This window comes from Rhinatrema bivittatum, chromosome 9 (genome assembly GCF_901001135.1).
Source record: "Rhinatrema bivittatum chromosome 9, aRhiBiv1.1, whole genome shotgun sequence".
Lineage (NCBI taxonomy): Eukaryota > Metazoa > Chordata > Amphibia > Gymnophiona > Rhinatrematidae > Rhinatrema > Rhinatrema bivittatum.
In genome coordinates this window covers 230,309,605-230,326,389 of record NC_042623.1, presented here as the reverse complement: position 1 = coordinate 230,326,389, position 16,785 = coordinate 230,309,605, and the positions used below count along the sequence as shown (strand labels likewise).

At 45.8% G+C, this 16,785-nt stretch overlaps 1 protein-coding gene across 8 annotated transcripts in view; it reads left to right on the top strand.

Annotated features, from left to right (window-relative positions):
* The window catches only part of ATP13A3 (ATPase 13A3), a 535,999-nt gene that overhangs the window by 201,178 nt on the left and 318,036 nt on the right, over nucleotides 1-16,785 (top strand). For all 8 annotated transcript variants that reach the window (XM_029615360.1, XM_029615358.1, XM_029615363.1 and 5 more), the window contains 2 exons: nucleotides 406-594; nucleotides 7,130-7,191. In XM_029615360.1, coding sequence (XP_029471220.1) covers nucleotides 406-594; nucleotides 7,130-7,191 — 251 coding nt within the window. The remainder of the gene's footprint in view (nucleotides 1-405; nucleotides 595-7,129; nucleotides 7,192-16,785) is intronic.

Here is a 16,785-nt window from a genome sequence, read left to right as displayed (position 1 = left end):
TATGCTCTTAGTTCCGGAAATGTGCATGTCAATTCCATGTGATCATGAAATCTTTTTTCTAATTTAGAGAAAATACAATTTTGGAATCTGTATCCCCCAAACCACTGTTTCCCAAGAAAAGGAACAAATTGTCACACACTGCTGGTAGAATTAGTTTGAATGTAGGAAAATGCTGAAAAGCAAACCCTGCATGTTGTGCTATTTATCCTGTGACAGTGCATTTCCGGTAGTTCTTTAGTCTGATATGCTGCTTTTTTGCATAATGTTCTCAGAACATTTTATCCTTTGTGTTATCAATTATAAATTAAAACAGAATAAATCAGATAGAATGGAAACTGAACAGTCTTGTTTCATGGATGCTGATGGTGTATCTTTTTTCCTTTCTTTTGAACTTTTTCTTTTTAGGTTGCGGCTAGAATAATCATCATTGAATCTCTTGACATCATTACCATTACTGTACCTCCAGCACTCCCTGCTGCCATGACTGCTGGAATTGTATATGCACAGAGACGTCTGAAGAAGATTGGCATCTTCTGCATCAGTCCTCAGAGGATAAATATTTGCGGACAGCTTAATCTTGTTTGTTTTGACAAGGTTATCAATGTTTTAATAACACTTATGCAGCTTTGTGTGCAGGTGGTAGTATGCATTGACACAGCAGGCAAGAATTTTTAAGAGTTAAGAAGTAATATAACAATGCTTCAGTTCTTACAGTATGGAAATATAATTCTACTTTTTCATATTGTATTTATATGGCTCTCTTTGCAGTGGTATACCAGGCAGACTTTATATTAACTAGGTTTTTTTGATTGGGACTGGTCCTTTAAGACTTTAAAAAAAAAATTAGGTTAAGCAGTTTAGCTATAATTAGCAGCTGCTTCACTGCCTCCCAGGAGGTGGGGAAGTCCTGAAGGGACTATCCCTCCTGGTGCTGAGGCCGCTGGAGTTGTTGAGGTTATTTACCCAGCAACCATTCCTGGCCAGGGTGATACAGATTCACTCACCCTATTTGGAGCAGCTCCCGGGACCCACGGCAACTCGTCAGGTAACAAAATAAGTACATTATTTTTTTTTCTGTGAACAGCATTTGCAGTTTTCCCATGAAGGTAGTGCTCGGTGGCACCATTGGTTTCTTTTTCACTGCAGAAAGCAGAGCGGAATTCTTTCTAATTTTTTCGTTCGCGCCATTTTCATTTTTTTTCTCTGGATGCCACGTGTGGCTCTCGCGGGAGAGCCTCTGCTCTGCATGCCTCCCTGGAGGGGAGGGCCCATCCATTTTAGCTGCAAAGGAGACAAGTCGGCCAGCTCGCGTGGCCGCTACCCTGTTCAGGATCCGTTTTGATGCAGCACGGGAACGAAGGCTTTGCTAAGTACTGTGCAGGCGGCGACGCAGCAGGCCATGCAGGGAGCATCGGATCCTCCTCCCTTGTCACCGCAGCAGGCAGTCCCGGTGTGGGGGCAGACTATGCGATGGGGCAGCAGGCTTAGACGAGGAGGGCCTCGAGGAGGCTTCAAACTCCCTCTTCCTCTTTTTCAGGGGGATTTATCAGGTTCCTGCATAAGGCCTACAAATCCAAGAAGGAGCGAAGGAAGCGCTGAGAGAGTAGTTCTGCACAGGGTCTGAGGGCCCGGTCCGCCAAATGCTCGAGACCAAGCGACCTTGGTTCTGATCCGGTTCCACAGCGTCCTCTATGTTCAGGGCCGGCTTACTCCCAGGTTACTACTTCGGATGACTCTGATCAGAACCCAGTGGATCCCCGGAACAAGTCCTTGCCAGGTGCGGATCTCGGAGGGGATCCTGGTCAGGGCGCTAGTTCTAGTCCTCACATAGCAGACGGGGATGATCCCAAGAAGGTCCGCCTTTTTCGTAGGGAGGAGCTTAGTCCCTTGATCCCGGCGATTTTACTGGAATTGGGCCTTGAGGCTCTGCAGAAGGACTCTCGGATGGGAGATATAGATCCAGTGTTGCTGGGCCTTAGGGGACTGACGGCATCTTTTCCTTTCCATCTTTCTCTCACCGACCTCTTGTACCGTGAGTGGGACACCCCTGAATTGGGCCTGAAGGTAGGCAAGGCCACGGACAAGCCATATCCGTTATCAGAGGAGGCTTTGGAGGTCTTGAAGCTCCCCAAGGTTGATGCCGCCGTGTTGCCGGTCACTAAAAGGACAACTATCCCGGTAACAGGAGCCACAGCCCTTAAGGATCTGCAGGACCGTAAATTGGTGTCTGCAAGCGAATCTTTGAGGTGTCTGCACTCGGGGTGCGGGCAGCTATGTATAGTAGCTTGGCTTTGCGAGCGGGGCTGCGTTGGGTTCAGTCCTTGCAGAACAATTTTTCCCTCTCTGACGAGGTGGCGCTTAGAGGCTACTGTAGCCTACAGCGCAGATGCGTGTTATGACCTTCGAAGGACTTCGGCTTGCTCCATGGTGTCGGCAATGTCGGCTCGCAGGCTCCTCTGGTTGAGGAATTGGTCGGCGGAAGTATCTTCAAAGGCTCAGTTGGGGGGAGGGCTCTGCCCTTTAATGGAAAATTGCTCTTTGGAAAGGACTTGGAAGATATGATACAGTTCTTGGGAGAGAATAAGATTCATAAACTACTGGAGGATTGTCCTAGAGCTCGGAGTTCCTTCTCTTCATGCGCTCGTTTTCGGTTCGGTTTGAGATTCTGTTCTTCTCAACCATCTGGTCCTCCTGCGAGGCAATCGTTGGGCAGCCAGCAGGCTTGGTCTCAGTCCTTTCGTGGCCGCCATTTCGGAAGACTGGGAAACCCCCAAGCTTCAGGGGGAGCAAAATCTGCCCAATGAGATCGGGCCGGTCCATTCCCCGATTCTGGTCATAGGAGGGCAGGCTGTCTTTGTTTTACTGAGAATGGACCAGGTGGACGACCGATCAGTAGGTTCTCAAGGTGCTAAGTCAAGGTTACACTTTAGATTTTGTTCGGCGGCTTCGCAACCGGTTTCTGGTTTCACCATGTTCCTACCTGGAAAAACGTCAGGCAGTAAGGGACACTCTGCAGCGTCTGAGTGATCTCGGAGCTATCGTTCCAGTTCCTCGAGCGGAACAGGAGAGGTCGTTACTCAATTTACTTTGTAGTAACAAAAAAGGTGGAAACATTTCGTCCCATTCTCGACCTCAAGAGTCTGTGGATTCCCAAGTTCTGCATGGAGACCCTCAGGTCTGTCATCGCCTCTGTACACAAGGGAGAGTTTCTTGCTTCTCTGGACCTGACCGAGGCCTATTTTCACATCAGCATCCACTCCGATCCTCAGAAGTTTCTCAGATTTTGCATTCTAGGACAGCATTATCAATTCCGGGCTCTCCCGTTCGGGTTAGCCACAGCTCCCAGAACGTTTACCACGGTGATGGTTGTGGTGCCAGCGCAACTCAGGAAGGAAGGTCTGTTAGTCCACCCTTTTCTGGATGATTGGTTGATTTGAGTGAAGTCAGAGTCTCTCTGTCACTCGACGGGCCGCAGAGTCATCGACCTCTTGCAGTCCCTAGGTTGGGTGATCGAGGACAAGAGCCATCTAGCTCCCTCTCAGTCGCTGGAATTTCTGGGCACCGTGTTCGACACTCTTCAGGGGAGAGTGTTCCTTCCAGAACATTGCCTTCTCAAGCTGCAAGCGCAGATCTGAGACTTATTGTCCATTCCTATACCACGTGTATGGGATTATTTGCGAGTCCTCGGCTCGATGACGTCCACTCTGGAGTTGGTTCCCTGGGCCTTTGTGCATATGAGACCACTATAGTCTGCATTGCTTTCCCGCTGGAGCCCAGTTTCGGAACAATACCGCCTTCCACCAATACAATACCGCCTTCCACCAATCCAGGCTCGATCCAGCCTGGATTGGTGGTTACGGGCGGACAATCTGTGGTGTGGGGTACCTCTGGAAGTTCTGGAGTGGACAGTGGTCACCACGGATGCCAGTCTTTCCGCCTGGGGAGCACTGTGTCAGTAGACATCCGTCCAGGGACCGTGGTCCAGCGAAGAAGCGCAGTGGTCAATCGGTTGGAGACCAGAGCAGTACGCTTGGCGTTGCAGGCTCTTCAGCCCTCCTTCGGGGAAAGTGTATACGGATTCTCTCCGACAATTCGACCGCGGTGGCATACATCAACCGCCAGGGAGGAACTCGGAGCCGACCAGTGGCGTGGAAAGCGCAGCAGCTGATCAGCTGGGCAGAACAACATCTGCTCAGCATCGCAGTTTCCCACATTGCCGGGGTAGACGATGTTCAAGCTGACTTCCTCAGTTGTCATCATCTCGACCTGGGGGAGTGGGAACTGTGCGAAGACGCTTTTCAGCGGATATGTGACAGGTCTAGAGGACGCGTATAAAGAGCAGGCAGCAAAACACTGCACGGAGCGGCAGTAGCCACAGAGGCATTCACGGAGCGGGATGCCAGTGGTTGGTGTTCCACCTTCACAGAGCGGAAGGATGGAGGGCTGCCATCTCCCAATTAAAAAAAGAAAAAAAAAACAAACAAAAAAAACCCAGGGATGGTTCATGGGCTATAGGTATTACCAATTATTAGGCTTTTCAATATTTGATGATAGTTAATGTGACTTTCAAGGCATACTTCACTTTCAATGCATATCCAGCATAGCTCCCTGCTTCAACGGCAGGGGAGAAGAAAAACTAATACTTCATGCATATCTCTGCTTCAACGGCAGAGAGCTATGCTGCCGCTTACCCAACTAATCAAACTTAACATTTCACTTGGAAGCAGCTCCATCACTGCTCTCTACATTAATAGTGGGGGTGAAAGGGAAATAGAACCTAAGGTTACTAAGAGCCAAGAGAAACAGATAAGTATGAGAAAAAAGAAGTGTGAAGCTTGCTGGGCAGACTGGATGGACCGATTGGTCGTCTTCTGCCGTCATTTCTATGTTTCTATGTAGGTGGTCCAGGCCGGCAATGGATCTCATGGTAACATTTCAGAATGCCAAGGCCCCCTCTGTTCTTCAGCTGCTGGAGAGAATGGGGAGCAGAAGGAGTAGATGCTCTGGTGGCTTCCTGGCCGCAAGACGTTCTTCTGCACGTGTTTCTACCCTGGCCGCTGATCGGCAAGGTCCTGAGATGGATAGAGGTGCAGCGGGTGGAGGTCGTTCTGGTGGCGCTAGAGTGACCCCGTCGCCCGTGGTTCGTGGATTTTGTGAGTCTGACGGTGGACGGTCCTCTATGTTTTAGTGATCTGCTGTACCTCCTGTGTCAGGGCCCTATTTGTTTGGAAGAGGTTGAATGCTTTTGTCTAGCAGCATGGCTTTTGAGAGGCGTCGGTTGAAGAGCAAGGGTTATTCCGACGCAGTGGTGGCTGCTCAACTGCGGTCTCGTAAGCCCTCCACCTCTTTGGCATATGTGAGAGTGTAGAGAGTTTTTGAGTCTTGGTGTGTAGATCACCAATTAGATCCGGCACAGGCTTTGATATCGGACATTTGGTCTTTTTTGCAAGCAGGTTTGACAAAAGGTTTGTCCTGTAGTTCCTTACAAGTCGCAGTTCTTGGTTGTTTTCGAGGTAAGGGATGTGGAGTGTCATTGGCAGCGCATCCGGATGTGGCGTGTTTTCTCTGGGGTGCAAAGCATCTGCGTCCTCCGTTTCGGAATCCTTGTCCAGCGTGGAGTTTAAATTTGGTGCTCAGGGCTCTGTGCACCGCGCCTTTTTAACCCCTCAAACATGCCACTTTGAAAGATCTTACGTTGAAGGTGGTATTTCTTGTGGCCATTTCTTCGGCTCGTAGAATTTCGGAGCTACAGGCTTTATCCTGCAGAGAACCCTTTCTTAGGATTTCCGATACGGGAGTTTCCTTGCGAACTGTGCCTTCTTTCATACCCAAAGTCGTCTCCTCCTTTCATCTGAATCAGTCAGTGGAGCTTCCGGCCTTTCCGGATTTGGATCTTGCGGATCCCTCTTCCAAAGAAATCAGGAGATTGGATGTGCGAAGTGTACTATTGCGTTATCTCAAGGTTACCAACAGTTTTCGGATGTCGGATCATTTGTTTGTGCTGTGGAGTGGTCCTCGCAAAGGTCATAAGGTCTCCCAGGATACACTTTGCTCGCTGGTTGAAGGAGACCATCAGGTCAGCCTATCTTCTGGCTCGTCAACATCTTCAGGCGGGTTTGAGGGCTCATTCCACTCGATCGCAAGCTACTTCGTGGTGGAGTGTCAACAGGTTTCTCCACAGGAGGATTTGTAGGGCGGCGACTTGGAAGTCGCTGCACACCTTCGCTTTTCATTACCGTTTGGATGTCCAGGCTCTAAGCTCAGCAGCCTTTGGAGAGAGTGTTTTCCGAGCGGGACTCTCTGGGTCCCACCCCGAATAAGTCAGCTCTGGTACATCCCAGGGTCTGGACTGATCTGGGTACTTACAGGGAAAGGAAAATTGGTTCTTAACTGCTAATTTTCGTTCCTGTAGGTACCAAGGATCAGTCCAGAGGCCCGCCCATTAGTCTGTGTATATAGCTAAAGTTTTTTAGGAGAGTCCGCTCGATCACTGTTTGGTGTGTAAGCTGCAATTCAAATGCTGTTTAGTTTCAATGTTTGATTTTTCATTGTTGAAGGTTACTGGGGATTCTGCTTCCACTTAGGGTTTGTGAGTGGGAAGTATGTTATAGAGTTTAGGTAGCCTGTTGTGTTTGATCTTCTGCTTTGATATCGTGCAATACTGATGGTCTGCAGGTGGCACCCCAAGGTATAGGGCAGAGTCAGTCGAAGCTTTCTCTGTCTCCATCTGCTGGAGGGGAGGCAAAACCAGGATCTGGATTGATCCGTGGTACTACAGGAATGAAAATTAGCAGGTAAGAACCAATTTTCCTTTCATATTACCTAAAGGAATAAGCATGTTTACTGTATAAGCAAGTATCTTGAATGCCACATGGCAAAATATAATTTAGAAAGTATTTGAACAAATATGCTATGAGTCAGGTTTGCCTGCAATGCACAGTCAGCTGGCTTTTATTTATTTTTTATTCATATTTATAAAACCGTGCCTCCAACAAAGACTCTGGGTTTTGGTGCATTAGTAGCACAGATTCTCATCTTGTACCATCCTGGTGGTATTTTATTTGCTGCTGGATCATGGCGTTGTCTCCTTTCTTCTTATCCTACATCTAATATTTCAATTATTTTCTAGACTGGCACTCTGACAGAAGATGGCTTGGACCTCTGGGGTATCCAGAGAGTAGAAAATGCCTGGTGAGGAAACTGTTTTCAATGTATAGGATTATGTTTGTTGGAGGAAAAGCTATTTTTACAATTTTCTTATTTGTGTAATAATGTTACAAAATACTGTATTGTAAGAGAATCCCAGAAATCGGATGATCTGAGGTACTAACTTTACTCTTCTTATTGCATACCTCTAAACTAAAATGTGGGCTCTACATCTCCAACAGCATTAGCAGAATTCATAGTGCCACATTTTGTTATACAGATTGTACAAGGACTACAGCGCTAACTTATTAGTTAAAATACATCCAAATGATATTTAAATACATCCAAATGATATCTTTACAGTAATAGGGGACTACTGTAAAGATATCATTTGGATGTATTTAAACAGAGAAGTTATCAATGGAAATAAAGAAATGAATTTTATCGGAACTGTGTAAGGACTTTCATTTGCTCCACACTCTGATTGTTACGTCAAGTGTGGAATCTCTCTCCACTTACCCATTTTGGATGGATCTGACCCAAGATTGAGAACAGAAAGCTATCAAGCTATCTACTCCCAGAAACTTAGATTGATCCTGTGAGATTTGAACTTTGGACATAAATTGTTGTCTCTGTAGGCCAAAGAGAATAGAAAAGCCATGGACTCAGGGTTCTCAACCTAGTCCTTGGGAGCACCCAGCCAGTCCGGTTTTCAGGATATCCACAATGAATATGCACGATAACTATTTTGCATTTATTTATTTATTTGAAATATTTGTAACCTACACTTAAATCCACAGCTCAGGGCAGCGTACAGTACAAGCAGCATAAAAATACAATAAAACACAATGACTGAACTGCCCTAAACCTCGCCTCGTACTGAGCAAATGATCAAACTGTAAACCTGCAGGACTAAAGGCATGCATTCTAAACCAAACCACCTGCGATCCAAAATTAAAGAAGCCAGGGTCGAACCTAACTGAATTGAGCATATGTTTGATGAAACAAACATGTTTTGAGCTTCTTAGTGAAAGCCTGTGTGCAGGTTATTAAACGTAACTGTTCTGGTAATGGATTCCAAAAAGTTGGACTTGTGACTCAAAATGCCCTCTTTCTGGTTTTGGCGAGATATGCCAGATGCATTGATGGAATATCTAAGAGACCACTGTATCAAACAACAACCTGATGACCCAATCAAACCAATATGAATCCACGAACTAGAAAGGTTCCAATATCAAGAAACCTTATTGAACCTGCTGGCATCATAAACAGTGTTGTCTGCCCACTGAATTAGGCAGAGGCACCAAGAATGTAATCATGTACCAGATGCCAAATAGATCTTACTTTTTTTTATTAATTTTTGTTGCAGCTTAAAATCACTGTAACCAATATTACTTGCAGTATCCAAAAGCAACTCTTTTAATGCCACCTATGAATACCACATAATTCTTGTCCCCAGAGAAGTTTCATTGTATAAGTGCTTTTCCCTGTACGTACCCCGGATCAGTCCAGACACCTGGGTTTTGCCTCCTCTCCAGCAGATGGAGACAGAGAAGTTTTTCAAAACAAGCCTGCCATATATACCAAGGTGCCACCCACAGTCCCTCAGTCTTACTCTGTCTCCAGCAGATGGCGGAGGTGCAAAACCCACAGTCTCTATTGATTACCTGGTTACAATAGTTTGATAGAGCAGGATTGTAGTCAGGTTGGATTTGGCAAATTAGGGGGATTCTGTGCCTTTAATTTTTAAGAGGTTACAAAAAAAAAAAAAAAACAACCCAGCGTAACAAGTCCCTCACTGATGGAGGTTCTGTGAGTCTCCCAGGAGGTTGCTAGGTCCTGAGGGGACTATCCCTCCTGGTCGAGCCCGCTGCTTTTAAGGGTTGAGGACCCTGCTTCTGGGTGATACCGGAAGCCTGGCTCACTCACCAGAACCAGGTACAGCGATCAGGCAAGTTTATTTCTGTGTAAAAAAAAAAAAAAAGGTTGTCTTTAACTTGTGCGCCGTTTCTCCGTTACTTCCCTTCCCTGCCTCTCTGCGCCGCCGGTTTGCTGCTTGCTGCAGCTGTGTTTCTTGTTTTTTTTTTGCTGCAGTCAGCATGCCGCGGGGATCAGCTTGCCGCGCACGCAGCTCTCTCTCTCTCGAGGGCCTATGTGCTGACTGTTTTCCTGGAGGGGAAGGGCCCTCCGTTTTGCCCCGGGGAGGTCGGCATTGGGTTCTTTGGTTGTTTATGCGGCTGCTGCCAGGCGGCCTGGCCCCAGCAGCTCCGTTTCTGCTGAGCGAGGGAACGGAAGCCATCTTGGATAACTTTCGGGCAGTCACGCGGGCCGCGATGGGGGAGGGGTTTTCACCACCCGCACTATCCCCACAGCGAATTGTCCCCTGAGGGGGGGGGGGGGCGGTGGGGGTGCCAGCGGGCCCAGACTCCTGCAACTGAGGGTAGTCCTGAGGGGGCTGATAATACCTCTTCTGACTCTTTTTCTTTGGAGTTTGTGCTGTTGATACACAAGGCCTTTAGGGAGAAGAAGGCTGGGAAGAATCGGGAAAAGGTCCCTTCGCAGGCTTATCCCAGTAAAGTGAGGAAGCGTGCTGGTTCTAAAGGGGGGTCGGACCGTTGTAAGGACAAAAGACCTTTAAGGTCTGTGCCATTGGGGACGGATTCGGACTCTACGTCCCAGGACGACCCAGATCCACAGCACAAACCCCTGGTGGGGGGGCCCGGCCCGATGAGGACGCAAATCCACAGCAGGATGGGAGCCGAGGGTCTCCGGCTATGGAAGGCAACGATCCAAAGGTGGTTCGCCTCTCTAAGAAAGATGAGTTGAATCCGCTTATTCCAGCCATCCTGGGGGAGTTAGACTTGGACGCTCCACCTGTGGAATCTCGTTTGGGGGCTATGGATCCGGTATTACTGGGTCTCAGGGGTCCTGCTGGTTCTTTTCCTTTCCATTTCTCAGCAACGGATCTTCTATTTCGAGAATGGGACACCCCAGATTTAGGGTTGAAAGTCAGTAAAGCGATGGACAAGCTATATCCTCTGCCAGAGGAGGCACTAGATCTGCTGTGAGTTCCAAAGCTGGATGCAGCGGTGTTGGCAGTCACCAAAAAGTCCACTATCCCAGTTACGGGAGCCACGGCCCTCAAGGACTTGCAGAACAGAAAGCTGGAGTTACAGCTCAAGAAGATGTTGAGGTGTCAGCACTGGGGGTCCGTGCAGCGATGTGCAGTAATTTTGCACTGCGTGCGGATCTTCGCTGGGCTCAATATCTCCAAGCCAATGCCGATCTCTCTGAGGGGGATGCTATTCAGGCAAACCGGCTGGTGCCGGTCATCGCGTATAGTGCTGATGCTCTCTACGACCTGCTGCGCACGTCGGCCAGAACCATGGTTTCTGCGATTTCCGCGTGCAGGCTCCTCTGGCTCTGGAATTGGGCTGCGGATATTTCATCCAAGGCCCACCTCTGTTCCCTTTCTTTTAAAGGAAAGTTGTTGTTCGGCAAGGAATTTGAGGACATGATCCAATCCCTGGGAGAGAACAAGGTTCATAAACTACTGGAGGGGACAGGTCCAGGTCAAGAGGATCGTTCACAGCTTGGTGTCTGTTCCATGGTGGCAGGAGACCTCGACCGGAGCAGTCGTCTGGGTCGTCTTTCGCCCAGGATCAGACAACATTCGTGGTCTCAGTCCTTTCGAGGCAAACATTTTGGTAGACCAGGTAACCCTCAGTCGACGGTGTGGGCTAAGACCTCGCAATGAGATATTGCCGGTCCATTCCTCCGTACCAGTCGTCCATTAAGTACCAATCGTGGGAGCCAGTTTATCGCTCTTCTTCGAGGAATGGACCAAACTAATGGCGGACCAGTGGGTCCTCACCATGATAAGTCAAGGTTACCCCTTGGAACAAGTTCCTGATCTTTCCATGCGTGTACTGAGAAAAGCGAGAGACAGGAAACAGAGTAGGATTAAAAGGTCAATTTTCTCAGTGGAAAAGGGTAAGCAGTGGAGTACCTCAGGGATCTGTACTTGGACCGGTGCTTTTCAATATATATATATAAATGATCTGGAAAGGAACACGACGAGTGAGGTTATCAAATTTGCGGATGATACAAAATTATTCAGAGTAGTTAAATCACAAGTGGATTGTGATACATTACAGTAGGACCTTGCAAGACTGGAAGATTGGGAATCCAAATGGCAGATGAAATTTAATGTGGACAAGTGCAAGGTGTTGCATATAGGGAAAAATAACCCTTGCTGTAGTTACACGATGTTAGGTTCCATATTAGGAGCTACCACCCAGGAAAAAGATCTAGGTATCATAGTGGATAATACTTTAAAATCGTCTGCTCAGTGTGCTGCAGCAGTCAAAAAAGCAAATAGAATGTTAAGAATTATTAGGAAGGGAATGGTTAATAGAACGGAAAATGTCATAATGCCTCTATATCGCTCCATGGTGAGACCGCACCTTGAATACTGTGTACAATTCTGGTCGCCACATCTCAAAAAAGATATAGTTGCGATGGAGAAGGTACAGAGAAGGGCAACCAGAATGATAAAGAGGATGGAACAGCTCCCCTATGAGATAAGGCTGAAGAGGTTAGGGCTGTTCAGCTTGGAGAAGAGACGGCTGAGGCGGGATATGATAGAGGTCTTTAAGATCATGAGAGGTCTTGAATGAGTAGATGTGACTCGGTTATTTACACTTTCGAATAATAGAAGGACTAGGGGGCATTCCATGAAGTTAGCAAGTAACACATTTAAGACTAATCGGAGAAAATTCTTTTTCGCTCAACGCACAATAAAGCTCTGGAATTTGTTGCCAGAGGATGTGGTTAATGCAGTTAGTGTAGCTGGGTTCAAAAAAGGTTTGGATAAGTTCTTGGAGGAGAAGTCCATTAATGGCTATTAATCAGTTTTACTTAGGGAATAGTCACTGCTATTAATTGCATCAGTAGCATGGGATCTTCTTAGTGTTTGGGTAATTTCCAGGTTCTTGTGGCCTGGTTTTGGCCTCTATTGGAAACAGGATCCTGGGCTTGATGGACCCTTGGTCTGTCTCAGCATGGAAATTTCTTATGTTCTTATGTACAGGGCACCCTTCAGCACCTACTGGACTTGGGGGCTATAACACCGGTTCCGTCTGCAGAACAACACAGAGGCCGCTATTCCATTTACTTCATAGTCCCCAAAAAGGAAGGTACTTTCCAACCCATCTTAGATCTCAAAAGGGTCAACTGATGTCTTTGGGTACCATGTCTCAGAATGGAGACCCTCCGGTCTGTCATCGCCTCTGTCCAACAAGGAGAGTTCCTGGCTTCTCTGGATCTCACGGAAGCATATCTCCATATCAGCATCCGGTCGTCACACCAAAAGTTCCTCAGGTTCTGCATTCTGGGAAATCACTATCAATTCCAAGCTCTGCCTTTCGGACTCTCCACCGCTCCCAGGACGCTCACGGTGGTGGTTGCAGCTCAACTCCGGAGGGAAAGCTTGTTAGTGCATCCCTACCTGGACGATTGGCTGATTTGAGCGAAGTCCGAGGCTCTGTGTCAGACAGCTATCTGCCGGGTTCTACAGCCTTTGCGATCGCTCAGCTGGGTGGTCAAACTTGCCAAGAGTTGGCTGATCCCTTCGCAGTCTCTGGAGTTCCTGGGAGCCCTGTTCGACACGGAGCAGGGAAGAGTATTCCTCACCACAGAACGTGTGGTCAAGTTTCAGGGACAGGTGAGGGACCTGTTGTCCATGCGGATGCCCAGGGTGAGATGTTACTTGAAGGTCTGTCTCTCTGCGCAGACTGTAGAATCGTGGAGCCTTGGCATTCTTGAATATGGCCATCAGATCCATGCACGGCATGCCCCACCGATTGCAGATGAGCTGAAAAGCCTCGTCGGCCAACTCCCACTCTCCGGGATAGAGATGGTGACGATTGAGGAAGTCTGCCTGAATGTTGTCTATTCCGGCAACGTGAGACGCCGCAATGCTGACTATTTATATATATATATATATATATATATATATATATAGACATTCGATGTGAGATATCACATCAGTTTACATTCAGGTACTGAAGGTATTTCCCTATCCCCAGGGGGCTTACAATCTAAGTTTTTTGAATCTGAGGCAGTGGAGGGTAAAGTGGCTTGCCCAAGGTCACAAGGAGCTACAGCAGGACTCGAACCCTGATCTCCTGGTTCATAGCCCTCTGCTCTAACCACTAGGCTATTCCTCCTCTCTAACAGCTGACTAGATGCTGTTCCACCCAGGCCATCAACTGTTGCGCTTTCCGTTGCCCCCAGGTGACTCTTGGTTCCTCTTTCGTGATTGATATAGGCCACCGTGGTTGCATTGTCCGACAAGACCCTGACTGACTTTCCCCGAAGGAGCGGGAGAAAAGCTTGCAATGCCAGAGTCACTGGCCTGTTCTCCAAGTGGTTGATTGACCACTGAGATTGTTCTCAGGACCACTGTCTCTGTACCGACTTCCCCAGGCAAACAGCTCCCCAGTCGGAGAGACTGGCATCCATTGTGATGACTGTCCAGTCGGGCATTACCAGGGGAACTCCACACTCCAGTTCTGAGACAAGCCACCAGTCGAGACTAAGTCTTGCGGAGGTAGGTGAAACCGCTCTGACACAGGACTCCAGCGGGACAGCAATGCTGATTGTAAGGGACGCATATGAGCAAAGGCCCAGGGTACCAATTCCAGGGCATTGACCCCCTCAGGAGCTGAGGGGGTCAATGCCCTGGTCCTCCCTGGCCAACGAACATCTTACTGTACGTGTTCCCTCCATGGCCTCTGATAGGCAAGGTGATCTGTCGCATAGAGCTTCTTCTGGCAGAAGTGATTCTAGTAGCTCCGGAGTGGCCGAGGTGTCCCTGGTTTGCGGATCTGCTCAATCTGTCTGCCATGGTACCCCTACGGTTTCGGGAGTCCGCAGCTCTTCATTCATTCATTCATTCATTCATTCATTCATTCATTTAATTTAAAAGTATTTATATACCATCTTTCACAATGAATATTGACCAAAACGGTCCACAAGACATCAAATAATTATAGAGTATAATAATTAAATTAATAAACTATAAAAATAGCAAATAAAATAGCATTAAAAATAAAACAGTAACAGAGAAAAATACATTTCATGATTATTAATCTCTATTCTCATACGTCGCCGTACATCTCCCCTAAAATTTTTTAACATAATAAGAGATAGTCAGGAAGAAGAAAAAAAATCTAAAATAAAATAAAGTTCAGATGAAATGCCATTAAAAAGGTTATAAGACAATGGTGATTGTTTTTATTTTATTGATAATTTGTTTTGTTGTTCAATGTCTGCAAAGGCCTCTTTAAACAGATGCGTTTTAAGTGATTTTTTAAACTCTTTATGGTTCGAGATTTGTCTCAACACATTCGGAAGGGAGTTCCAAAGGATGGGACCGGCTATAGAAAAGGCTCTTTCTCTTGTAATATTTAATCGTGCAAGTCGAACTGTAGGGACCTCAAGCAGGTTTTTTCTGGCAGATCTCAGGTTCCTAGATGGCTTATGGAACCTGAGGGCTGTGCACAGCCAGATGGAGTCCTGGGCATTTATAAGTGAATGTATTAGAGATAATATTTTAAATTTTACTCTGTACTTGATTGGAAGCCAATGTAATTTATATAATATAGGAGTAATGTTGTCTCTCATTGGGGAACCTGTTAGTAACCGGGCTGTAGCATTCTGAATCATCTGTAAAGGTTTTATTGTAGAATCAGATAGACCCAGATAAAGGCCATTACAATAATCCAGTCCCGAGAAGATGAGAGCTTGGAGTACTGTTTGAAAATCAGATTAAATAAGAATGGCTTTAGTCTTTTTAAAGTGTGTAATTTGAAAAATTAATTTTTTACTATATTCGAAATGTGTTGCGTTAAAGATAGATTGGTATCCAGTTGAATTCCTAAATTACGAGATACTCTTTTGATTGCTATCAATTCATTGTCTATTGTGATTGATGGAGGCGGACAATTTACTGGATTTTCGATCACACTTATTAATAAGATCTCAGTTTTTTTGGTATTCAATTTGTCTGCTGTGCGTCAGCCATTGTTCAATTGTCTTGATATAGATTTTACTCAGTGAAATAGTTCGGCCCAAGATGATTTATACGGGACAAAGATCTGTATGTCATCTGCATAGATTTTAAATGGAATATCAAGGGCAGATAGTATCTGACATAATGGTAACAAAAAAATGTTAAATAGTACTGGTGACAACGAAGATCCTTTTGGGACACCGGTGGATTGAACATAAATTTGAGGAGCTATCTTTAAACTTTATTTGGTGGTAACGATTTGTGAGGTAACCTTTGAACCAGTCTTAAACTGTATTTTGAAAACCAATAGCTTGAAGTCTGGATATTAAAATTCTATGATCAAGCGTATCAAACGCCGCTGAAATATTCAATAATATTAACAAAAAAATCTGTATTAGAATCAAAGCCCCTGATATAAGTATCGAATGACGAAAGGAGGAGAGTTTCCGTTGAATAACCTTTCCTGAATTCATGCTGGTTTGGATGTAAGATATCATGTTCTAAAAGGTATTCATTTAACTGATATAGTACGAAGGATTCTATTGTTTTAGAAAGAGAAGTTAATGTAGCAATTGGTCTAAGATTCGAAAAATCCAGAAAAGATATTGATTTTTTCTTTTGAATTGGAGTGATAGAGGATTTTTTTAATTGTGTCGGACAAATCCCAGTTTATAGTGATTGATTTATTATTAAACAGATAGCATCAGAACAGTTTTTCCCCAAACTTTTAAAAAGAATACCAGAACAAGGGTTCAACGGAGAATTAGATATTTTCTGTTTATTAATTATTTTTTGGACAATTTCCTCTGAGATTTTGTTAAACGAAGACCAATGATAAACTGGAGTTTGATCATTGTAATTAGGATAAGGTAAGTCTTTAAATTCTTGTGTTATTTTTATTATTTTGGATTGAAAGAATAATGCTATTGTTCACACGTTGAGTTATCAATATCAGGTAATTCATGATATGAGGAGGTAGTCAAAGATTTAACAATGTTAAATAGGACAGATGGGGTTTTATTGGCTAGATTAATTTTGGTAGCATAGAATTTCTTTTTTTCTACATTTAACTCCCGCCTGTTTACTCTGAGAGTTAAGTAATAACTATTTTTTGAAGTGGAATTAAGTGCTCTTTTTTTCTTAAAACTGTTTTCAAACTGTGTAATTTGTCATTGTACCAGGGATGATTTGATTTCTGTTTGCGTATAGTAATAAGTTTTAAAGGGGCTACTGTATCTAGTGTCTCAATGATAGCTTTATTCCAAATATTCATCAAGGCCCCATCTGTTTGGAAGAGGCGGATCGCATCTGTCTAGCAGCATGGCTTTTGAGAGGCAGCGGCTGAAGAATAAAGGTTATTCCCTGTACGTACCAGGATCAGTCCAGACACCTGGGTTGTGACTCCGCACCAGCAGATGGAGACAGAGCAAAACTTGTCGGGCACTCCTACATATAGTAAGGCGCCACCCACAGCCCCTCAGTCTTACTCTGTCTCCAGCAGATGGGGCAGGTCCACCCACAGTCTCTGGTGATCCTGGTTAGTGGTTAGCTAGTCAGGGGAT